At 40.6% G+C, this 26,202-nt stretch overlaps 1 protein-coding gene across 41 annotated transcripts in view; it reads left to right on the top strand.

Annotated features, from left to right (window-relative positions):
- LOC145543551 (uncharacterized) overlaps nt 1-26,202 on the top strand; it is a 570,959-nt gene that overhangs the window by 147,413 nt on the left and 397,344 nt on the right. For 8 of the 41 annotated variants that reach the window (XR_014080842.1, XR_014080852.1, XR_014080847.1 and 5 more), the window contains exon 1: nt 47-209. The exons of 10 other annotated variants lie outside the window; for them this stretch is intronic. Coding sequence is in view for 3 of the 31 variants with exons in the window: in XM_081585372.1 (XP_081441498.1) it covers nt 18,459-18,535 (77 nt within the window). In the remaining 28 variants the exon portion in view is untranslated. Of the gene's footprint in view, nt 1-46; nt 210-3,918; nt 4,057-11,307; nt 11,438-18,458; nt 18,536-26,202 lie in introns of those variants that run through there. 23 more of the 41 variants (XR_014080813.1, XR_014080845.1, XR_014080846.1 and 20 more) reach the window with 7 other exon arrangements.

A 26,202-nucleotide genomic window follows, 5' to 3' on the forward strand; every position in this document is an offset into this window, starting at 1 on the left:
AGTCTGTTCAGTTGACACAGCGGTCCCGAGATTCTGTTAACTGCTTAGAACTCAGGAGGCAGGATGGGTTAACGCTTTTTCTCTCTCTTGTCTGAATGACTCATTTTAAAGTAATAACTCATTTTCTGGGTACAACAATGCTGTTTACTATTGAAATATAGAATCCTGGTGGAATCTTTGTAAACAGATGATCCTAAGACACAATCTATGTGAGTTGTTTCATTTTTTCGTTGTACCTTTTCAAGCTTTTGCACTGAATTATTTATGGAAAGAAAAACTGTGAACTGTTTATGTGTTTTTTACTGATGTCTTACATATATGTATATGCATTCATATTTTCAAATATGTTTGTAGATTGTTTCATTTGCACTTAAATCTAGTTATATTTATTTTATGTTTTTAAAGAGTAAGGCCTTGTACAGTTTGGCCCTGTTAAAATGTGCTTCCTGCTAAAGCTATGTGGCAGTTTTCAGTATAAAATGGTGTCGGTAAATTCTAACATTCTAGAAATCTTTTCAGCTAATGTTTCTTTTCTTCACCAAGGACAGTTATATCGAGTAGTGGTAGTTTCATTTGTTAACACAATATTGGTGAAAGAACATAAATATCCCATTTTATTTTTTGCCATAATAGTATTTCTTCTGATATATGAAACAGCCATCTTATATGAAAAAGATTGCTGTGAGCTCTGTGATGAGCCCTCTCCATATACAGTTTTACCAATAAATGCACATAGTTTGAAAGTTTGTCCTTAATGGTGCCAATAATATAGATATAAAACAAAAGCTTTTTTGTGACTTTATTTATAGTGACACTGGTAGAATTTATTAAAATGATATAAAATGATATTAAACAACATGAGTAAATTTGATCAAACGTTAGTTTTACAGCTTTTCCCCTCAAGTGTTTCCATCCAGTAACAATGACACTAATTCAAAGCCAAAGAGAAATAGTTCTACCTAAAATATTGGCGAAGAAGCTGAAGCAAATAAAACTAAGCTGACCTTTTAATAAATGTCTGTTTATTGATTTAAATTCACTTTTTTTTTCCTCTTTCTGAGCAATGCTGACGAGGCCCGTTAGAATACAAGCATGTATAATAACTTGGACACAACCATTTTTATTTCTTTTGTGTGCCATTACTGAAAGATTGAAGCCAGCTTCACCTAAGTGTAGTGATGCAAAAATAATAGTAACCCAGTCTGGCTGCGCTAGAGTAGAGGCAAACAAGAGCTTCATATTAAAGTCTTCGAAGTAGCTGACATGACGCATCTAGTCAGATGTAAATAATGACAGACGGAAACTATCATGAGGTCTGTGAAGCATCAACATACTGCTATCATTTTCTCTCTAACCTTGCCTTGCTAGCAGCTCTCAGCCTTACAGCCTGAGAGATCATTTAAAAAGCAAATCCTAATGACTCTGCCCACTGTAACAACAGTCAGTGAGATTGGCATCAATTTAGCTCAGTTTAGAAACTCGGGATAGCAGCTATTGTCAACTTGTGACACCCGAAACTCCACTTGTTCTCCACACACCAACCCCCATTGCTACCCCTTCCCCATGGCTGTTTCCACTCCTGACAAAAAAAGATTTTCTTCTCTGGTAGGAAAATCATTCATCCCAGTTATTTGCGTGGCACTCTGCATATAATCCTTTAAGCTGCACCTATTTTCCTGGAGTAGCTCATTTGTTACAAAAAGCTTTAAGCTCCCCCCATTTTCCATGTGGCACATATTATTTTGTGTATATTATATATGCACAGGGTAAGAGTGGGTAAATAACATTCCAGTGTCCCTGTAGCTTAAGACTAACATGGTTATGGTTCAGATAAACACGTTTGTACATGGCTGCCATAATCAAGTAGAATGGCAGAACAATTTTGCAGATGCAGTCCTAGGAAGGTAAAAAAAAAAAGCTGTCTCGTCCCGATTCAATAGAATTTATTCGCCAAGAAACCTGTGATAAAGCAGTCGCACGTTTTATTTGTTAAGACTGATGACTTTGCAAGCCGGTGGGAACTGAAGCTGATGTACAATAGGATAATAGCATGATCACTTTGCAAATCAGCATGTGGCTTTGCTTGGGTGCTGGCGGCAGAAGGGCACGGGGTTCTGAGAGATCTAGCTGGCAACCTGAAAAGGCAAGGAGATCAAACTGCCTGGCTGTGAGTGTAAATGTTCGAGGATAAATTGCCATGAATCTCCTTCTGCTTGTCTTAAAACACATTGCATATGGGGGTTTTTGCTCTTTTATAAGAGACTTGGAGGTGAATGCAGGGACCTGAGTGGGTGATGGTAGTGGGGTTAGGTAGCAGAAAAGAATGAGGGAGGCTCACAATAGCCCGTCTTAATGGAGAGCTATTGATCTCATTTCAGAACACTTTAATCTCCAGCTAAACATCTTACTTACCTTGTGTAAAAGAGATGCCAAGTTGAAATAAATAATAAACACACAATATTTTAAGGACTTTTGAATTTTGCATGGTAATAAATATTAATGCAGCTTGTGACTCCCAAAGAAAATAGAAAGCACTTAATTCTGTTGTTGATATCAGGTACTGTGCAGGTTGATTTCCCAAGGTGAAAGTGAAAAATGCACTATTTGGACTTAAATTTAGATTTAATAAATAACTAATTTAGGATCTTGTTCTATATGCAAGGATATAATCATAAGGCATTCGGTTTTAAAAGGTTTCATTTATTCTTGTGAGCTTAATTATTGCAAGGAAACTGTGAGCAATTTGTTTTTTACCAGTGTCTGATTTCTGAGAATGGTTATTAAATATTAAATGGATGCATAATTCAGGCAATTAAGAAAGTAATCACACAAAGTAATGTAATGGAAGTTAATTATTACTGCATAAGCAAATAGTTCATTAATGCTAGTAGTTGCTATAGCTGCATTCTTAATACATGCAGAACTGAAGCATGAATCCTCTGTGTATTCAAGGAGCTAGTAGGAAGTGTGATGCTACAGAGAGAGCACCACTAATGAAAAACAGAAGCAAATAAGGCCATATTGACCCCTGACTTGTCTAAATAAGGTGGGATCATCATTACTTAAGAGAGTTTTATCGAAACCATGACTGCACTAGCTGCTTATAATTTTTTGGTTTGTAATAGAAACCATGTTTTAAATCAAGGAGAAATCAAAAGGAAATCAGCTTGTTAAAACAAAAATCACCCATTGTACTTACCCTGTTGTTATTTTAAAATCATCTCTTTTGTTAAATAGCTGAAATCATTATCTGCAACTTGAAAAGATACCATAGATTATTATTTTTCATAAAAACATTACAGCTGGTAACAGACCTTATTTGTCCTGCACCTTAAGCCCAAGTGAAAATTCTGACATTTCTTTGCTAACACTGTCTGCCTAAAGCATTATGCTTTCTAAAGGCTATTTTATATGAATTCAGCACCTAGGAGGTTTGGTGCTCTCCAGACCTTGGATTGTAGCCAGACACCAAGGTGGCTGAGGCAGGCCAGACCAGGCCAGGCAGGAAGAGAGGAGAGCAAATAATGGCAAGGATTTAGCCTTGAGCCCCCAGGACCAAGCCAGGCCTGCCTCCAGAGGGGACCAACTCCTTAATGGGTTTACTTTTTAACAACCCAGAATCACCCAAGGTTCACTGCCTTCCACAGCAACAGCACTGCCTTCCCCATCTCATCAAAGAATTTCACAGAGAGAAGCAATTCTGTTAGGCCAAGCGCTCTTCCCACCATCCTGATGTAGGCATCAACCCCGCATAATCCTGACTTCATTTGCTTGCTACTTATATTGCCTTACTAAGCTCTCCCCACCAGCTCCCAGGCTGGAGGCTGTGTTAGGTGGGCACAGTGAAGGTTAAGAGACATTGGTCTTGTCAAGGGTGTGCTTCCAGTCATTCAAGGATGGTCTTCCCTCTGTTCCTAGTGCTTGGCTCACCACTGTGGGAACCAGAAGAGACCTACAAGACAGATTCCAACTCTGCTCCAGGAAAGCAGCTTACAGTGCTCTTAGAACAGTGTGGTTCTTTTAACCTTTGAGGGGTTAAAAAAGTTTTTGGACAAGGTAATGTAATTGACCATTTACACAAAAATTTGCATTTGATTTTAGAAAGTTCTTGGTCTCCTTAATCCTGTTCATGGATCTCAGCTTTAAGACCCTTTGCTTTGGAGGAGACCTGTGTCTTCAAACAGATAATGAACATTTAGGAGAAAGTCTGTTTGAGTTTTTGGCATATAGACTATAAATATAGCAGAGGAGCTGGTGGGGTTTGAGGTGTAGTTTGGGGAAGGCTTTATGGAGCAAAAGAGCCTTGAACTTGATGTTGAAGGACTGCTGGTATTTTGAAGTCAAAGGCAGAGCATTTTTGTATAGAACAGCATAAGCAAAGGAAGGTAAGATGACATTCATTTATTCATTACCATTTTCATTCATTTAATAAATATAGAACTCCTACTGAATTAGATAATCAGGGGAAATAAAGGTAAGAAATGGTTTCCTGACCTTAAAGAATTTACAGTGTAGAAGATGCAATATGGCAACCACATAAGTTTTTATGATACAAAGAAAATGTAATTACTCTGAGTGAATTCAATTAGGGAGTTTCAAAATGATTAATGTAAGAGACATGTTTTGGCATTGTTGCAAGGAAACTGCAGTTAAATGGGCAGGTATAAAGCACTGTCAAGACTTCACCTTCGGTTTGGATGTCATACCTCAGAAAGAGGAAGGAAACACCCTGGGCAAATCCAGGGAAGTGAAGAAATGTGCTGTGTGTTTGAAGAACATGTTTAGCTTAGATAAAGCATAGGTTATGAGTTGGGAGAGCTTCAAAAGGTGAAAGGGAACAGGCCATTGATGCTCTTAACTGGTGGGGTAAGGGAGTTTGAGTATCACAAATGGAGAATCACAAATTTTCCTTAATGTGTTTTAGGAAGGTACATCTGGTTACAGTTTTCAGGAAATGTCGGCATGGAGTAGCCCTAGCTGCAGGGAGACTTCACAGGCTGCTGCTGAAACATAGGAGGGAGCCACTGAGTGGCTCTTGTTGGTATATGTCTGAGGGAATTAACCTGGCATACTGTGGGCAGTAGAGGGGGAGGCATGGGAATTTCTAATTCCTACCTACCTGCTGGGGCCAGAGAAGGGACATGACTCCTGCGTCACCTTCAGAAGAAGACATCATTTTTACTCACCAGGAAGGAAGCAGGTATGTCATCATGACAGTGGACTTCTATGGTGTTTCTGCCACTCTTTAGTGGTCCTGGCTTCAGAAGGGTTGGAAGTGTGTGCCAGCTGTATCATTTGTCCCGTCCCTCCCCATCTACCACTTCCTTCCTGCTTGTTTTAGTATCTCCTCACTCAGAGCAGTGTTTGCCACACAACACTGGTGTATAAGTTCAGATCATTTTCATAAATCTTTGACCTTTAAACCAAATGATCATTCTGCCAGGGATCAAGGGGTTCTTTAAGGAAGCCTTAGAGCTTTCAGAACATGGCTTCACCTTCTCTCTGAAAGTTTCTCTTTCAGTAAGTGGCATCTCCTATATTACCTCATTTGACCTCCATAAATGCAAGAAGTAAATTGGGAATATATTATTTCTATTTTATAGATGAAATAAAGAGGAGATAAATGCCTAGCATAAGACAACATAGTGAAAGATGACCCCAAGATGAAAACTTTCCACCTCAAGATGGTATTGATGTTCAAGACAGCCCCGACTAAACAGTAGCAGGGGCTTCTATTTTTTCTACTCTGATCTGTAGAATTTCTTCCAGACTCCTCAGTTCATCCTAACATTTATAGGCTAAACTCAAGTCAGGTGAATTCTACCTGTGCTTTAGGAATTACTTAATTTCCCATTCAGCAAGTAGATCCTTTCTTTATTCTTCCAGAGATTTCTATCGTGGCAAGCTTGTATTCCATCCAACTAGCATCCTCTACTGAAGTACCTTTCTCACTTTAGGACAAATGTCATTTCTGCAGTTTCTCTGTTTGGGAACAAGTCTCTCATTCCCTCCCAAGTCACCAGTGACTTTAAATATCAGAATTTATCTCAGCATTACCAAGTGGCCCCTTTGCTTGCTCCTCAGCATAGCATCCGGGTTCCATTTAAAGTATCAGGGCCAGTTGTTTATTAAATTATCTCTGGAAGTTTCCAGAGAGTCCCAAAGGACTTCCGAAATTTAGCTGCTTCTTCCTCACCATTCAGGTGAAAGTGGTTAAATTATAGAACTTTTCTCCTATGTTTGACATTGTCACATCAGATGCCCCCAAACTCCTTTAATACATGCTGAATTAGCTGCTAACCAGTTTCTTTCGCTTCGTGTTTTGAAATGTTTAAACCCTGGGAAAGCAGGCAGCCACAGCCTGAAGGCCGAAGGTGTTTGTCTTGGACGCTCAGCTGTTTTAATGGCCTTTACAACGTGTCTTTAGGACTCTACCCCATTCTCTTTTGGCAGTTTTCATTGTGACAGGGTGGGGGTGGTGGTGAAGAGGGAGGGTCAAATGGGAAATCCCCACTTCATATGGCACAGGGCTGGCCTGCACTGCTCTCTTTAGACAGCGACTAAGCTGCCACAGACGGGTTCCCACACTGGAGCTCTCCTGTTAAACCCCCTGCATCACCACAGGGGGAGAAAAACATGCCTTCTGGGGTCTAGTGACTAATTCCCTACATCACGTCTAATGTATCCCAGGATGCTAACTTCAGCACACCTGCCTCTACCGCTGGTAAGGGAATGAGAGCACTTGACGGTTACTGGTCACTGACAACATTTATAGTATTCGTCAGCTGAATGTCAGTGCATAGCCAGTGTGAGTGTTCTCCAGGAAGGGGTGAGTTCTGTCACCCTGGGAGCCCCAGTTTTATGGGTAGTTGGTTGGGGAAGTAGTTCAAAACCCTTTATAAATGAGGTGGATGTGTTTGGAAAGGTTCTAGGTATCCTGTGATACTCTGTTAAATTTTGTTTCTAATTATGTCATCAAGAGGTAATTATTGCACTCTGGGGCCAGAAATTCTGAAATCATAACCATCCAGGAAATTTAGACCATAAAAAAGGTATGCATTGGCCTGGGTAACTGAGATGGCTGAGGGAACGTGTGGGATGGCAAGGGACAGGGAACTTAGAAACCCAGTTCTATTGAGTTCAGTTAGCACCTAAGTCCATTTATAGTTGTCTGTGCTGTGGAGTCTGAATGAGGCTGAGTTAGGGACACACTTCTCAATTTTAGAGAATCCAAAATTACCTAATTCATTCAGGAAGGTATCTAGAATAACTATCTTATTTTTCTTCTTTAAATCAGTCCACTTTGGGGGCAAGTTCTCAGAAAGTAGAGCTGATATTCAGTTTAAAGTGAGAAAGGAAATGTAAACTTTCTTTGTGTAGCATTTCAAGAAAATGCAGATTTTTTTTTGATACTAAGTAGCCAAAGATAAATGCAATGCAATGAGACACAAGTATGCCTGGATTCTCTTCAGCAGAACTCTCTGGACTTGGTCTCCTAATACCATCACTCTCTCCCTTTGCATTTCTGCCATGAGTGAACTAGAGTGAAGAGCTTCCTGCCTTCACTCCTGAGAGTTATGTGAGTGGAGTGGTTAAGAATGGACTCTAGATCAGAATCCCTTGTTTGCTTCCTAGTTCCTCCAAGGCAACCTTGTGTATTACTTAGGGTAGCAGTAGTTGCTATAACAAATAAATCCCATGTTGTCAGTGCTTTGACACAATAGAAGTTTATTTCTCATTCATGTAACCATCTAGTGCTGGTGTTCCTGGTGAGCAATCTTCCATGCTGTGATTCAGAGATGAGGCTCTTTCATCTTGTGGTTCTTGCAACTCTTAAAACCTCAGTATCTTCTGTATCCAACCAGCCAATAAGTAGGAAATGTGGAGAAGGCATAGCCAGTAATTGACAGAGCTGAAAGAGACACACATCCCTTCCACAGCTTCCTACTGGTAAGAACTCATCACATGCTGCCACCAAGATGCAAGGGAGGCTGAGAAACATAGTCCGTGGCTGAGCAGGTTGATTTTTTTCAAAGGTTGATTCTTTCTTTAAATGTTGGTGAAAGTTAGCTATTCTTGTCACACTTAGGCCAGATAGTTCAACACTCTGTACCTCAGTTCTGTTCCCTCATCTATAATGCAGAGACAATAGTAGTACCTACTTTATAGAGTTGATGTATGAATTAAATTAGATAACATATATAAAATGGTACACAGGAAGTACTTCATAAAAGTTGGTAATTATTTCAACAGTTGTTATTGCTGTTAATTTTTCCTTGAGTTACTTTATTACCACTCAACAGACTCTCATAATTAATATCTCACATTTCTCTAATTAAAATAGCTAGCCAAACAGGGTATGATAAGGCTCATGGCTATTTCACAAACAAAGAGAATCTATTTGATAGAGTATAAAACTAAGCAGTGTGACAGTTAGACAGTCCCTGAAGGCTTTGAAGTCTGCCGGTAAAATCATTGCCCCTGTTCCCCTCCTGCTGTATGTTCTACACACGAAAGGAAAAAAAAGTTAGAATTTCTCAGAGGGGATGACAGAACAGTTCATCATTTCATTGCGTACATGTTATTTTTCAGTATTTATTTCCACACTATTTTAATTAGAAATTATAGGAAGCCTTTTCTTTGAATTTATATTACTTAGATATAAATATGTATACTTAAATATGTGTACTTAAAAGACTCAAAAAGGGCATTTTTAATCTCTGGTGTGATTCATTTCTATTTTGACAAATCTTCATGAAGAGCAACCAGTTTAGTAAAGTCAGTTTTCCTAGCTACTAAATTCCTCTTCCAGAGTGCAGAAAAAATCTGTGATCACCAGCAAGAATCCTGGGAAAGTAAAAAGAAATGAATGAAGATAATCTAGACACAGATTTATATACAGAGTGGGGAAGGCATGCTGTTGATTAGACTGTTATACTTCCTGAAAGGCTACTTACTTTTATTCAGTGTCATAAACCAAGCCAGGTCAAATCACAGCACACTTGACCCAACCTGGCCTGGCAGTGGTTGGAAAGTTGAAAGCCAGAAATGTATAGCAGAGTTTTTAATCAAATGGACTCGGTTAACAGAATACTTGGGTTGGAATCATGGCTTCACTCTTAACTATATCTGCACAAATTTGGGCACGTTACTTAACCTTTCTAAATCTTGGTTTTCTTGTCTCTAGGATAAAAATAATGCCTACCTTATGTGTTTAATTGAGATAATTTCTGTGATATCCTCAGTACAGTACTTGCTGCATAATAACCACAAGTACCTATGTGCTCTGTCTTAAGAGCTTTCCTTGCAATTTACTCACTTAATTCTCATAATAAACCTATGGGAAAGATACTACAAGCAGTCTCATTTTACAAATGAGGAAACAGAGGGACAGAAATGGACAGAAGAATTGAGTAGTCTCCCCAAAGATCACACAACTGCTTAAACTGTAAAGTCACACTTCAAACTCATGCCTAGAGTCCAGAGTCCATGTTCCTTTCCTCTGTATTATGATGCCTCTTCATAAGAAAGAGCTTAGAAATGTCATTCAGTACTTATATTTTTTATTAAAATGTAGAGGTTAAGAATTTGATTCAGTAATGTTTGATAACATAGATCTTAAATTGGGAATATTAGGGGATAAGAGCCTGGAAAGCTTTACTGATGAGGAAGTATTGCTCATCAATACTTATTGAGTTAGTAAATGAGCAAATAAATGAATGAGTAAATTAATGTGTGGATGAAACAAGTGTTGTGTGATCTGAAGCTGGGTGTGTGTCTCAGAACCTAACTCTGGATATTAGCATCAACTGGAAGATATGGACCTTGTATCACCGTGGCGTTGCAGTGAGCAACAATGACAGTACTGATGCACTGGTTGTATTTGAGTCAGGGAACCTCCCTGCTGAGTCTCAGACTTCAAATGTAAGAAGGCTGCCACCTTTGAGAAGCTCAGTGTGATGATCCTGTGTCAGGAATGTGTGTGCAAAGATGGTTTCCTTGGATGCAGTGCTGGCCCACGTAAAATACATTTTTATCTGACTTTCTAAAGCCACATTTCGTGTTCCAATAGCAGTGTGTAGCAGGCCCAAGTGTCCTCTGCATAATGCTAATTGTTTAAGCATGGCAGGTTAGTACTTCCATCAGAGTGGTAACGTAGATCAGAGTGGGGAAAGTATGGCACAAACATAATTGTCTAGTTTTTGAGAAGCAATTACAAATAGATGAGAAGCTATAAAAATATTACACGTAGGATGACTTCTCAGTAGGACTAAAACGGCGGCTGGAGCCTGTGTAGCCAAGAACAGGAGTGGTTCAAAGCTGACAAGTCTACAACGGTGATTTAAAAATAGCAATGGTAATTCTGCAGCAAAACAGAACAATGAAATCAAGAGTCATGGTGCTCAAAAGAGACATTGCCCCAACACAATGCTCTTTCATTGGGTAAGCTATTTTCATAGCAAACCCAAATTTCAAAATGTCAACCTGATAAATAGGGGAGATCTGAAAGGGTAAAGTCAAGGTGTTTTGTTTTAGTACTTAAAAAAAGAAATTTACTCTTGTTTCTAACAATCTCTTAGAGCTTTAAAGAAAGAGGGTGTTGCAGTTTGGAAAGAGATGTAGTTATATCTATCTAGATGCTATTTTAATATATACAGACATTAAGTAGGTTTGGATCATATTATGAGGTTCAGTTTTTCTCTGTAATAGAATGAATATTGGTTAGAATTCAATAACCATGAGGAACTATAAAAGTTTAAAATGTAATGTCTTACTCTAATTTCCATTTTCTTCTGAATGAAAGTGTTATCTTTGTGTAGTAAGATTAGGTAAGGTCTACCAGCATTTGGTATGATAGACTATTTACCAACCTGGCAGGGTGGCTCTGAGTCCTAGTTTTGAGAGCCCTCTCCTGTTATTGACGGGTAGACCTTGGACCATATTCAGCATCTCTAAGTTTCCCTTTTCTCATTTCTGAAATGAAAGTAAAAATAGCCTCTACTACATAGGATAATTTTGAGGTCTAAGTTAACGAGTGCAAAGCACTTAGTGTGAGCTAAATAAATAGTAGTGGCCATTATGATTATTTTACCGCTGCTGCCTGTCATCTTGGGCAAGCTGTGTGATACTTGGCAAGTCTCTTAATCTCTTTGACTCTTGAATCTTTCCAGGCATTGAGCTAGGTAGCTTTGAAGTCCCTTGAAGTTATATATGTGTCACTTAAAGCAGAGGTCTAAACAAAGTTTTCCAAGAACAGTATGCCTCTTAAGAATCAGGAATTTTCATTTGAATTGTTCCTACTGCTAGGTGGAGGTCCTCTTCAAACAAAGTCCATTTTTGAGATTAGAAATGAGATCATAGCTGATTTCAAGAATCAGACAACTTGACACAGCTGGCAAAGGCATCTTGACTTTATAATACCAGTTCTGTCTTGGAGGTATGTGCTTATTTACTAATCATTTAAAACTAAAAGAAAGATGTTTCAGGTACTCTCTTGTTCTGCCTTAAATCCCCAGCTGAAAACACATCTAGAATTAAATAGGACCCAGAGAGGAGCAGAATGTAGTCCTGTCTCTGTCTCCTCACCATTGTTATTTGCTCTGTGATGGGAGAGAGAAAGCCATCTATAAAGTTCCAAGTGAATTAGAAAGTGGCGCAGCTGCAAGAGTCCAGGGCTGATTTCAGACTATATTCTGACATTGATTATGCCTGCCTTTGCTATTGAGTGTCATTCCAGTCAATGGGATGACCACAGGAAGTTAAAGGGAGCACAGAGAGAAAATAACACAGAGAAACACAAAGAAAGTAGTAAAATGCTTGAGAAAAGCTAAGCTAGTTTGATGCATTTGGGTTGAAGGGCCAGGGTAGAACACCTGTCAGGTAGAGTAACAGGAATGCCAGACCATTCTCCCCAAATCCTGCAGTTGTCACAGAACATCTTACATCTGTTTCCTATTTTCCGTCTTCTCATCCTCATTTGTGTTGAAATAAGGTTAATTATATTTGGAAATTGTTTTAAGGATCTTGAAAAAAATTCATGAAGTTGTGGAAGACAGAATTAAGCATTTATTCATGATAAAAAATCATGTTTGATTTTTATACTAAATATTTTATAATACATTTTAATGTATTTTACTTCTCTGGGCCCTTAAAATATGATAGTGTTATCTCTATTGGTTGATTGCATTAGGCTGTAGTAACAGAAACCTCAACTCAAAAATGTCTTTCAGTTCAGTTCAGTCGCTCAGTCGAGTCAGACTCTTTGCGACCCCATGAGCTGCAGCATGCCAGGCCTCCCTGTCCATCACCAACTTCCGGAGCCCACCAAAACTCATGTCCATTGAGTCGGTGATGCCATCCAACCATCTCATCCTCTGTCGTCCCCTTATTCTCCTGCCCTCAATCTTTCCCAGCATCAGAGTCTTTTCCAATGAGTCAGCTCTTCGCATCAGGCAGCCAAAGGATTGGAGTTTCAGCTTCAACATTAGTCCTTCCAATGAACACCCAGGACTGATCTCCTTTAGGATGGACTGGTTGGATCTCCTTGCAGTCCAAGGGACTCTCAAGAGTCTTCTCCAACACCACAGTTCAAAAGCATCAATTCTTCTGCCCTCAGCTTTCTTTATAGTCCAATTCTCACATCCATACTTGACTACTGGAAAAACCATAGCCTTGACTAGACGGACCTTTGTTGGCAAAGTAATGTCTCTGCTTTTTAATATGCTGTCTAGGTTGGTCATAACCTTCCTTCCAAGGAGCAAGTTTCTTTTAATTTCATGGCTGCAATCACCATCTGCAGTGATTTTGGAGCCCAAAAAATAAAGTCATTCACTGTTTCCCCATCTATCTGCCATGAAGTGATGGGACCAGATGCCATGATCTTACTTTTCTGAATGTTGAGCTTTAAGCCAACTTTTTCACTCTCCCCTTTCACTTTCATCAAGAGGCTCTTCAGTTCCTCTTCACTTTCTGCCATAAGGGTGGTGTCATCTGCATATCTGAGGTTATTGATATTTCTCCTGGCAATCTTGATTCCATTTTGTGCTTCCTCCAGCCCAGCATTTCTCATGATGTACTCTGCATATAAGTTAAACAAGCATACACATAAAAAAGAATAGACAGAAGAACTGTACAAAAAAGGTCTTCATGACCCAGTTAATCACAATGGTGTGATCACTACCTAGAGGCAAATACCCTGGAATGTGAAGTCAAGTGGGCCTTAGGAAGCATCACTACAAGCAAAGCTAGTGGAGGTGATGGAATTCCAGTTGAGCTATTTCAAATCCTAAAAGATGATGCTGTGAAAGTACTGCACTCAATATGTCAGCAAATTTGGAAAACTCAGCAGTGGCTACAGGACTGGAAAAGGTCGGTTTTCAGTCCAATCCCAAAGAAAGGCAATGCCAAAGAATGCTCAAACTACCACACAATTGCACTCATCTCACACGCTAGTAAAGTAATGCTCAAAATTCTCCAAGCCAGGCTTCAGCAATACATGAACCATGAACTTCCAGACGTTCAAGCTGGTTTTAGAAAAGACAGAGGAACCAGAGATCAAATTGCCAACATCCGCTGGATCATCGAAAAAGCAAGAGTTCCAGAAAAACATCTATTTTTGTTTTACTGTCTATGCCAAATCCTTTGACTGTGTGGATCACAATAAACTGGAAAATTCTGAAAGAGGTAGGAATACCAGACCACCTGACCTGCTTCTTGAAAAACCTGTATGTAGGTCAGGAAACAACAGTTAGAAATGGACATGGAAAAACAGACTGTTTCCAAATAGGAAAAAAATGTCTTTAATAACAAGCAAATACATTCTTTTGGGTCAGAGCTAGGGACAGATTTCAGGGTTGGTTGATTCAGCAGTTCAACATTGTCTTCAAGACGTGCAACTATTTCTACCAAATGCTGTCATTAGTGTTACCTATATCCTCAAGCTGGTAAGAAGATGACTGCAGTGCTGCTGCTGCTGCTGCTAAGTCGCTTCAGTCGTGTCCGACTCTGTGCAACTCCATAGACGGCAGCCCACCAGGCTCCCCCGTCCCTGGGATTCTCCAGGCAAGAATACTGGAGTGCGTTGCCATTTCCTTCTCCAACGCACAAAAGTGAAAAGTGAAAGTAAAGTCGCTCAGTCGTGTCCGACTCTTCGCGACCCCATGGACTGCAGCCTACCAGGCTCCTCCGTCCATGGGATTTTCCATGCAAGAGTACTGGAATGGGGTGCCATTGCCTTCTCCGGATGACTACAGTAGTTTTAGGCAAAACTCAAATATTTTCAGAGAAAAATGGAAAGTCATTTCTCCCCCAAGACTCTCTGTCTTAGGAGTGCAAAATTTTTTTCCAAAAGCCCTCCTGCAGACTTCCCATCATACCTCATAGGGTAGAATTACATTGCATGCCCTTCTGCAACTGATCATTGACAAGAGGAATAGGATTACTTTTACACCAATCAGGTCTGTTTCTGGAACTGGGGTCAGGGTGCACTGAGGCACATGGCTGTGTGGGAGAGAGATGGAGAATACCAGAACTGAATGAGGTATATGTTTAAAAACAGTGGAGAACAGACACAGTGTAGTAACTCATAGTGTCCACTATACCATACAGATAGACAAAAAAAAAATGTACAGTTGCAGATACAGATACACACTGAGACAAACACATAGGTTAAGGGATTGCCTAAGAAGCGGCAGAGCCATGGTGGAAAAAGCTGTGTTATGAAGGGTGTGTAGAATATTCACAGAACAGAGAATGTTCTGGCTAGAAGAGACTATGAAAGTGAAAATGAATTCACTCAGTCATGTCTGACTGTTTGCGACCCCTTGGACTGTAGTCTACCAGGCTCCTCGGTCCATGGGATTTTCCAGGCAAGAGTACTGGAGTGGGTTGCCATTTCCTTCTCTAGGGGATCTTCCCAACCCAGGGATCGAACCTGGGTCTCCCACATTGCAGGCAGATGCTTTACTGTCTGGGCTACCAGGCAAGCCCCAGACTATAAAGGTCATCAAATCCTTGCTCTCTCCTAGTACTGCGAGAGCATGGGCCTTGGTGTCACTATCTTAGCCAAAAGTACTTACTAATGCATACCTCTGAATGGAACTTATCTCCAAAATCTGTTGACCTTTCCTTTGAAGGGCAAGATCATGTGTGAGTCCCACAAAAATTCTGCATTGTAGAAGAGTGGGCCAGGAGAGCTCCCGGTCACTGAAGTCCCTCCTGCTCCTGAGGACAAAAAATGTGGGAGGGCAGGGAAAGAAAGGAGCTTGTTTCTAGCTCAGTGTCTCCCATGAGAAATGGAGTTGGGGATGGACAGCCCCTCCTTACACTGAGCAGCCTCTGCATCCACCCATGTCCACCTCCAGAGGCCTCGGTGGCCTTTGTCTTTCTTCTAATTCGTATAGTCTTTTCTTTTACTACCCCATGTTTTGCTTCTTTTTCTTCTTATCATTAAGTCCAGGCATTTATTTCTATCTGATTTTACCTTGATAAACCTAGAGTAGGAGCTGAGAATTGTTTTCAGGTTTTACAAGTAGAAGGGGGTCAAAAACAGTGGCATTGCCCGTACTAGCCTCAGGGTGAAACATCTTCACATCTTCAAGACAAGCGAACCTCCTTCCTGCAAAAATTGACTGACCGCACGGAGCATGATCTTGGTGTGTTAATATTCTAGCTGAGTCTTTGTCTCTTTGCTGAACCTTATCAAATATTCCTAAGATTGTCTACCTTTTCGCATAATTGTAGAACATCTTAATGCTAAAAGAGCCACTTTCCCCCACCTTATCAAAGACATTTTTATCTAAACTTGGCAGGGGCAGGGGTGAGTGTGCTCCTTATCATTGGGCCTGCTGCACACTGTCAAGGCTGTTGACCACATCGTCCCTGGTTGGGCCACCAATCATCTATCTCTTTGTCCTTGAATCTCTTGTTTCCATGATTCAAAGTCTGGGTGAGGGGGTCTGTTTGGCTGATCCTGGGTCAAATGTCCTTACTCTGGGTGTGCTTGTGTGGTGGAATGAAGGGATGAGGAGGGTGAGGAAGGAGGGCATTCCTTCTTAAGTTTTTTTATTGAGGGTATACCCTGTCTCCCACTGAGGCTAATTCAGTGCACACTTTAGATGTTGGGGGTTCAAATGTCAAGCAGCCAACAAAGACCAGAGTCTATGATATAGGAGTGTGAACTGCATGGGTTTCTAGAGTAGAGAAGCTCAGACCCAATCAGAACAGAATGATCAAATTAAAGAAAACCTACTATTAGCAGAGCAAATCAAATAATCAAGTTGTTATCAGTCCTCCTGAAATGGTCCCCAACGAGGTCCTTCTGCCTGGTGTAACTCGCACCAATAGAATAAGAAAAGTTTGGTTCTGAAGCAAAGCAAAGCTTTATCTTTGATCAAGGAATGGAGAAGTACAAGCTCTAGGACACAAGCTTCCCACTGTGGGTGGGGCTGCTCTACAGGGATATGTTAGCTGGTCTGAAGGGCTGGGGGCAAGACCTCTGCACTCAGCCCCCTATAAGCAAGTCAAACAGACTAAGCACAAAGGGAAAAAAAGGTTAGACTTTATCTTATTACTCAGATTCTATTTTTATTCCCTGGGAATTGTGGCTTTGCTGGTGACAAAATGTTTTTTAAAACAACTATGGCAATGGTTCCCAAACTTTTGGGGGTGTTGCACAATTGAAGAGCACTTAGTAAAAATACCCCATTTGTAAACTTCACCACAGATCTGTTGAATGAGACTCTCCTGGAGACCAGGAATCAGCAATATTCATAAACTCCCTGGATAATTATGACATATTTGGTCTGAGAGCTCCTCTAAGTAATACTGCTATGTGTGGCCTGAGAGAAGTGATCAGCAAAACAACAAAATTAGCTAAATTTATGTAGAGCTTTCTATCAGAGAAGGCAATGGCACCCCACTCCAGTACTCTTGCCTGGAAAATCCCATGGATGGAGAAGCCTGGTAGGCTGCAGTCCATGGGGTCACTAAGAGTTGGACATGACTGAGTGAATTCACTTTCACTTTTCACTTTCATGCATTGGAGAAGGAAATGGAAACCCACTCCAGTGTTCTTGCCTGGAGAATCCTGGGGATGGAGGAGCCTGATGGGCTGCCATCTATGGGGTCGCACAGAGTCGGACATGGCTGAAGTGACTTAGCAGCAGAGCTTTCTATGTTAAGCACTGACCTGATTATCTCATTTCAACCTCAGAGTAACTCTACCAGGTGTGTGTGTGTGTGTGTGTGTTAGTCACTCAATTCTGTCCGACTCTTTGCAATCCCATGGACTCACCAGGGAAGCCCAGCTCTAGCAGATTATTGTAATAACTGTTTCACAGGTAAGCAGACACATGTTTAGTAACTTGCTTAAGTTCATAAAACGGGTAAGAGGTTTGCAGCCATGGGTAATACTGAGGTTTGTGTATCCCAAGAATTGGTCCCATGGAAAATGCAGAGAGAGAAAGATGATTATCACATCCAAAGAGAGCAAGAAGCTTAAGGATGGAAACACTAATATAAGCAGAATGGCTGATATGTTCTACCTTTTTCCTTTTAATGTTCTAAAATTTGGTTCAGTTATCTAGAAACCAGAAAAGAGAGAGGGGGGAGAATAAATTTTGTGTGAAGTTAGCTAAAATTATATTGTCTTGATTTTCTTATGTTTATGAAGATAAACAACAACAATGGAGATAAAATTAGCTAAGATTCTAGAATCCATCCCAGGTTCAACTAATAGCAATCCTCAGACAGCCAGATTTATTCTCCTTGCTTTTAACTGAACAAAAGTCAAATGATAAAATGACAACCAAAGAGAATTTTGTTTTTAAAACTACCTCCTAGGGCGTGTTCTCAGATCACATTGAACCCAATATCCTATGTGTTCTTCGTTTGTGTCCAAAATACTGCCTGGTGAGACCTGCCATTTGGAAAGATGGCCCCATGGCCCCATAACCACAAGTCGTATAACAAATGTGTGTGCACTATGCTGAACTTGTTAAGGAATGAAGATAGCTTGAAACATAGAGGCTTAATTTTAGTTCATCAGAGAATTAAATTAACCAGAAAATCCCATTTGTTGAAAATACAGTACTTTCCCCACCCTTCCTAAATATGGTAATTTCTGCATTTCTGTGGGAGGGAGGTGCTGGGAAGGGGTAGGAGTGTGGGGGTCAGGGGGAGACTTAGTAGGGATAGGGAGAGTTTGGCATGCAATTTAGAAAAAAAAGGAGTAACCAAGTGTTTTGTATTTAACAAAAGATATCAGTTACCTTAACAAGTTTGGATTCAACATAACAAAAAATAGGAGAATTTCAGAAAAAGAAGAGTGGCTTCCTGCCAATCTGAATGGTGGGTCCCACTGGGAGGCAGAGAGATGCACAAAAGTCTTTTTGTACTCATGATCCTTTGATCCTTTATGTTTATAGTAGATAAGATGGTAATTTTCTACTGACCCACAGAAAGATTCCTAAGAGAAGCCCAGAAACTACCCTGGATTACGGTGAATTTAGAAAGCTGGCAGAAAGCATGTATAAAGGTAATTTCTTTCGCCTTATTTTATATATCACTTTCTTTTAAAGAAAACACTGAAAAAACACATATTTTCTTTTTTATTCTATATCCATATGAAATGTGAAAAAGAAATATTGTGAATATTGTTTAATAGATGGAGAAACAGACAAATCTACCTGGCCAAGTCAGCTAGGATACTAGAGAAGTGTCAGAGGAATGATGTAAAGGTCCTTTGCTATCCCCACCCAGTCTTCTGTGGTAACTAACTCCATCTTTCATTAGTCAACCATCATTAGCAATGTGCCCTCGAGCTCTTTTTTTGCTTTAGGTTCCACCCCCATTTCCATTTCCATTGTAAATGGCATCTTGGTCAAGAAAAAATGATTTTGAAAATGCCATCTCTTGTAAGAAGAGCTGTAATTTCACTGTAGAAGTGAACCTCCTGCTTGAAAAGGAGAAAAATAAGAAAGATGGACGACTATGGAGTTTTTATGTAAGTTTTTCACATGGCAAATACTGTATGCATGTCCTCTCTTTGCAAAGCGAGTGACCCTTTACGTGTGTCTCAAAACATCTAGTGGATTTTACTGTCTACTTCAATGGGAGTTTTTGAGACATGGAAGAGAAGGAGACTGACTGACCTTTAAAAAGCGACTGATCCATTTGTAGTCTTTACTGTCGACTATGCAGTTGCTTCAATATTTCAGTGGAAGCTTTTAACAAAAAGAAGATTCGGGAGCCACATGTTTTATTTCACATTGACCATTGGGAATGACCATATCTGACCATCTGGGAGGTATTATAAATGTTCTTTAGTGTCAGTTTCCTACATGGCAATCGAATAATAGAGCTTGTGCTGAGGAGGACAGAGAATGGTAACAGTGAAAGAACTAGTTGATGTGGAATGAAAGAGCTAGTGAAAAGATTAGTTTCTCTAATTTCTCTAAGATTAGTTTCTCTCGAGTTAAAATAGACAAGTGAGGCTGTGGACTCACAGTCTTTCCCAAAATACAAATGGCTGGGTATCGTTTGAGAAGTGACAGATTCGGGGCAATATTGAGTTAAAGGTTATTCGTGTGCTCTTGTCTGGATAAAAGTTGCTCCATTTCCATACTGGAAAATTCTGAAAACAAAAACATTTTTCTTGAAAGTCAGTTTTCGTGTTCTGGTTTCAGTGGAACAACACAGTTTTTCTATGGTAGTCCAAGAAGTACACAGGGGGTAATGAGAAGAGGCTGTGCTTGGACGGGGCCTCCACCTCCCTTCCAACCAGCAGAAGAGTCACCTGATGATTCCAGATGAGTATCTGTAGCTTTTGAATAATTGTAAAGATTAAGTCAGGGAAAACCAGAGAAAATAACTAGAACCATGGTGGTGGAATGTTGTAATCATCCGGGGGGAGATGATCAGAGCCTGACCCAAAGAATGGAGCTGAAGAAACTAATATCATAGAAAGATTACACGAACAGACAATTGGCAATATCAGAAAGAGACAAAATTGCTGAGTGAAGGGGAGTGGAAGAAGTAACAATAATTCTGGAATTTTATTTTATTTTATTTTTGGCCACACCCTGCAGCATCCTGGATCCTAGTTCCCTGGGATTGAACCCATGCCCCATGCAGTGTAAGTGTGGAGTCTTAGCCACTGGACCACCAGGAAAGTCTCTTGGGATTTTAATTGTTTTACTTGAGAAAGAATAATTGGCAGCATTGTCATATGTGATGGGTAAACAAAGGTGAATTTGGTGTTTGTCAGCAATTATGATTCACTTAGAGACAGTCTTGAAAACAAAATAGTACATACACATGAACCATCAAGAACAAAGGAACCAGACAGATCTAGGTGTCATTTATGACTATTTCTAAAGTTACCTGTGGTTCTTGCAGAGTGGTTTATTTATGGGATGCCTGGAGTGGAATACAAAGCCATACTGAGCTACAGATAGAGTTAAATAGTATAGCATTTTTCAAAAATATTTCCCAAATGATTTACCAAAGCCACAAACAATGTGATGAAAGAGGAATAAGCAAAGTATGTTAGTAACAAATACATTTTGATCAATCAAAATGTAATTAGTCAATGAATAATTATGTTAGAATCAAGGTAAGATGATCTCAATGCATAAATGTCTTCTGAAAATTGCATTACTTTGAACTCATTAAAATTTAAAAAGATCTGGACTACTTTTACTCCATTGATAGGAAAAAGAACATTCTTCAACTTTGCCCACAGTAAAGAAAAAAAAGCTTTACATAATGAAAAGATTAAATACATGAAAGTTCCTACATATTTAAGTTAGTATTTTATAAATATAAACACATTTGTTGAATCTAAAATTAAGTGAGATTCCCATAGTTTTTCATTGCTAAGCTATTTTATCCTTTTATTTGCATTTGCACAACACATAGTCCCTTCTAACTACCTGCATCCATCTTTGAAAAGTGAAAGGGAAAGTCACTTGGTCGTGTCCAACTCTTTGCAACCCCATGGACTGTAGCCCGCCAGGCTCCTCTGTCTATGGCATTCTCCAGGCAAGAATACCCACTGGAGTGGGTAGCCATTCCCTTCACCAGGGGATTTTCCCAACCCAGAAACCAAACTTGGGTCTCCTGCATTGCAGGCAGATTCTTTACCATCCAAGTCACCGAGGAAACCCACATTTACCCTTCTTAAAAGAATCATCCAGCTTCATTTTCCCTATTTTCTCACTTTTTTCAGTCTCCTGGCTTTGCCCACTCACCCTCTACTCTAGCTAACTTAGAAGTAGCTAATTGCCAACTTTCAATGACATTTTCAGTTCTTACTTTACCAGACCTCACTGGAGTATGGTGGCACCACTTTTTCTTTTCTGCATCAGTATCCACCTTTGGCTTCCTAGACGTTTATTTTTCCCACTTTCCCCTGAGTATTTCTGAATTAATCTTTCTCAGTTTCCTCTGAAAGTTCCACTTTCTCTCTCTAGGCCTTGAATGCAGTAGTTCCTTATGAGTCTATCCTTCTACCCTCTGCCCTGCTCTTTCCCCTTTTTGCATTCAGTTTTAGCATAAAGACACATCCATGGCTTCAGTTACCATCTTTAGACCAGTGACTCAGGATCTGCTTATGCAGCTGAAGTCTCCCTTGGCAATCCAGGGGAGCAGTGCCGACTCCCAAGAAACTTCCATAGGACAGCTGTGGATAGGTCAACCTTACCATATCCAGAACAGAACTCATTTTGACCCTCTAACCCCATAAGCTTCTGCTCCTATATTCCCTATCTCAGTGAATGATAATATCATCCTCCCAGTTGCCCAAACCATAATCTGAGACTCATCCTTAACTCTTTTTTCATGTTCAAATGACATAGATGTCAGCCCTCAACTACTGTTGATTATCTGTTTCACTCCTACTGCAATTACCTGAGTTCAAACTCTTATCAAACAGCCTTTTCATCCTTCTTGCCTCCAGTTTTGCCATTCATTTACTCATTCATTCACAATACATTCATTCACAATACATACAATTATGAAGTGTTTGCTAAGAGCCAGGCATTGTGCTGGGGATGTGGTTCGAGAGATGAGAATAGCCAGCCTGGTTTCTGCTCTCATGGAGACTACACTAGGGCCCATAGTCAACTTAAAATCCAGATATGATCGTGTCATTCTTTGTTCAGCATTCTTCAGCAGGCTTTCAAGCTTCAGGGCTATGTCTGCTGTTATTAGACTGGCATGGAATGGTTTGTGTGAGCCACTGCCCGTTGCCTCTTCAGGGAAATATCAATTACAGCTGGACACAGGGCCACCCAGAAGACAAAGCATTGTCTTCCAGACTTCCATGCAACTGGGGTGGTGGCCACATGACTCAGTCTTGGTAGAAGAACTGTAAGGCTGCTAAAGCCAATTAACCTAACCTGGGAGGTATGGTGGGAGGGGGCACTTTTTGCCCTCTTTCTGCATTCTTTTGTCCTGCTACGCATGTGCTGACTGGAGTCTAACAGCCATCTAGAATCACAAGGAGACCTTGAATATGGAAAAAATGTGTACTAGGATAGTGATGCAGAAATATGGGAGCCTGAGTCTCTGATGAAACTCAAAATTGTGACACCCTGTATCAGCTTTGGCCCCCTTACCATCACATCTTTTTGTGAAAGAGAAATATATTTTTATCCTGTTACCTCGGTTAAACCATAATTATTTGGGAGGCTTTATATTACATGTAGCTGAACTTTACCAAATAAATGAGACTTATAAATACCTTCACAATGTGAGCCTTTCTTACCTCTTGAGAATTAGCTCCTCTTACTCCTAATGCAAGTAATAGAATCCCTCTAACTCTTTCTTCTCTCTCTCTCTCTCTCACACACACACACACACATACTTTCACACACTCCCATTCACACTCACACAGTGGTTTTTCCAATAGTCATGTACGGATGTGAGAGTTGGACCATAAAGAAGGCTGAGCGCCAAAGAATTGATGCTTTTAAACTGTGGTATTGGAGAAGACTCTTGAGAGTCCTCTGGACAACAAGGAGATCAAACCAGTCAATCCTAAAGGAAATCAATCCTGCCTCTTAAAAGACTTCCTGAATATTCATTGGGAGGACTGATACTGAAGCCGCAATACTTTGGCAACCTGATGCAAAGAGCCGGCTCATTAGAAAAGACCCTGATAGTGGGAAAGATTCAAGGCAGGAGGAGAAGGGACGACGGGATAAGATGGTTGGATGGCATCACCAACTCAATGGACATGAGTTTGAGCAAGCTCCAGCAGATGGTGAAGGACAGGAAAGCCTGGTGTGCCGCAGTACATGGGATCACAAAGAATTCGACATGACTGAGCAACTAAACCACAGCAACAATGCACACTCACACCTTCATGCCTTTGTCCCTGCTGCTGCTTCTACCGGAACTCTCTCCCTTTACCTTCACTTCACACCTTCTTAAGTCTAATTCTTATGGTTTGGTTCAGACCTACTGATTTGGTTCAGGATACTTCAATACCCTTTCCCAGCCTAACTTAGGTGGTGCCCTCCTGAAGTGCTTCTTATGTGTGCTGTGCTTACAGTCTTTTTAGTCTCCTACCTAATACATTTCTTGTTTCCTCATTTGAGTTCTTCACTAGCCTGTAAGGGAAGGGGGTGTAGGTGCCTGTTTGATTGAGTAGTTTGCAGTCTAAATTCTCCTGCCCCTGCTGTCAATTTCATATCTAGTCAATGGAAGAAGTTTGAACTAACGGGTTTAATGACTTGACCAAGGGTGATCTTAGAATCAATTTGCCTGTCTTCCTTTTTTCTTTTCTCACGTCCTGGGCACATGTGTGGGTGGGGTGACTTTATTTGAGATGGGATAAACTTGCTGAAGTGAAACCATTCCCTTTGGGAGGATGGGGGAAGTTCAGATAGCAGTTTTCTAGGTAGTCTTATAAGTCTTCTTAAGATTGGCTGCAAACTTAGGAACCTGCTCCACACATATTTAGTAGTCCTTTGGAGGTCTTTCACATACCCTAGGGCTAGACTTAGCCATCTTCAATCCAAATCTTCACCCTGCCACTTAAAATACTTGAATGGATCTGCTTTCCCTTTGGAGATGTCCAGCCTCTTTAATAGACCACACAGAACTTTCTTCTAGTTCTTTGGCCTCATGTCTTACCACTATTTGCCATCACCTTTGCACACTGAAGTGCTGGTCCTTCTGGGATAGCCCATATCATTTCTTGCCTTTGTTCCAGCTGTCTCCTCTGCCTGGATTGTCTCCCCTTCTTTCTAAAAATGCTAATCCAACCATTGCTTATGGCTCTTATAACTTGACTCAGGGGACTGCCTCCTCCCAGAGCTCTTCCCCATTCTCCCACTGGCTGGGTTAGATGTGGCTCCTCATCCACCCACAGCCTGTGCTTGGCTCACCCATTGCACTTGGCTCAGAAGTTAATAACTCATTTCCAGTATGTTGGCCTCTCCAAAGGCAGGAACACATCCTGTTCATCTTGAATCTTCCCAGTGCCTGGCACACAGCAGGTGTGCAAAAATATTTTGCTGAATTAATAAGTAAAATGCCAAATGCAAATGCTCTTAGGACCACACAGAGATTACCTCACTGCACAAATTTTCCTGGTCTTACTCTGACGAGCCATCAGTTTGCCCCTTTGTACATTTCTACATCCTGGATGGGACTGGTGATTTAATCAGCTCAGGTGAGAGTTTGGAGTGACATCTTAGGAACTAGCCCTGTGTTGGAGGAAGCAGTGGGACCAACTGTAAACTCTGTATATCAGCAGGTTTTGTTTAATAACTGTGAGTATTGTCCCCCTAGTTCTGATCTTCGTCACAGATCCCTGTCATGCCATATCACACCACAGAGGGACCTGGGGTGCTCACTCTGGCTCCAGAGAGTTATCATTTGCTTGGAACATATCCTGACATCCCAGGAAGTTTTTCACCTGGGGAAACTGAGGGAGGACTTAGAGGTTAGAGCTTCTTTGGTGGAGGTGCTACTATCTATCTGTGTCTGAGACACTTGGCTGCCATCTATCCAGACTGAGTTCTCCTCCTTCCAGAATGAAAAGATGCCAGAGATTCCTATATGTGGGGGCCTAGTTGGCAGATAAAAGGTCACTAAGAACCTGGGTGATCTTAGGTGAGTTATTTAACCTCTCTTATGGCTTAGACTCCTCATATAAAGCATGAAAATGCCTCTGTCAATAGGAGGACTAAATTAGATAAATTATGTAAAGATTCTTGGAGATGCACAGTCTATAGGTAAGTGATTATAGACATCAATTGTTATTATTACTGTTGTCATAATACTGGTCTGTGGTATCTACAAAGAACCAATCTTGAGAAGAGAACTCGGACAGAAAAATGTCTGGAGGGGAACTTAAATGAAAATGTAAACCAGAGTCTCCTTGGGGGTATAGCTCAGTGGTAGAGCATTTGATTGCAGAGTTTCCGTGTTGGAGTTCAGAATCATTTCATTAAGGAAGACTATGTATGTCTCATGTCTTTTAATGATCTAAGAAACAAAACTGAGAATTTGCATGAAAAAATTTGAATCTGTTTTCATATTGTATAATTATTACTCTTTTTTTCCTTGCCTCCACTTTTTGTGCTGTCTCTAAATTCCTTGTGCAGAAGTCATCTCTTGAGTCTCTCACATTGATTTGGCTCAATTACTTTTCAGTGCTACTTTGACCTATTTATGGGGAGTGGAAAGAGCTTTTTGCCTTCCCGAGGGATCTCACTCCTCTTTTCATAAAGACAAAATGGTCCTTATTTCTTTTAAATGCTAAGCTGTCTTGCCTACCTCAGAAGACGTGCCTGGCATTACCTTTCTAGTCAAGGGACTTTGTTTTCTACTGAGAAAGCTTGAGTTGGAGCAGAGGACAGGTGATAGCCAAAACCAGGGAACACCTTAGGTCCAAAGGAACCTCAAGAGGAGAAAGTCTTGGGGCCCAAGGTGTAGGTAAGTAATCATAATGCCAGTTTGCTTCTGCATACATTGATGGTATGCCCACATCCTCATTTGCCTCCTACCTCTCTGCTGCCTGCTTCTCCATCTCCTTTGCGGACTTCTCTTCCTCTGCTAGTCCTTCAACATTCTTATTTCTCACGGTTCTGTTCGTGGGCCTGGGCTCTTACTTTTTACTTTCCCCTGGACCATCTCAACCATCCCAGGGAAATAGGAACCAGATCTGTCTCCCAAGCTCCAGCCAAT

The sequence above is a fragment of the Giraffa tippelskirchi genome, chromosome 3, assembly GCF_054371585.1.
Source record: "Giraffa tippelskirchi isolate mGirTip1 chromosome 3, T2T-mGirTip1v1.2.pri, whole genome shotgun sequence".
In the NCBI taxonomy this organism is placed as follows: domain Eukaryota; kingdom Metazoa; phylum Chordata; class Mammalia; order Artiodactyla; family Giraffidae; genus Giraffa; species Giraffa tippelskirchi.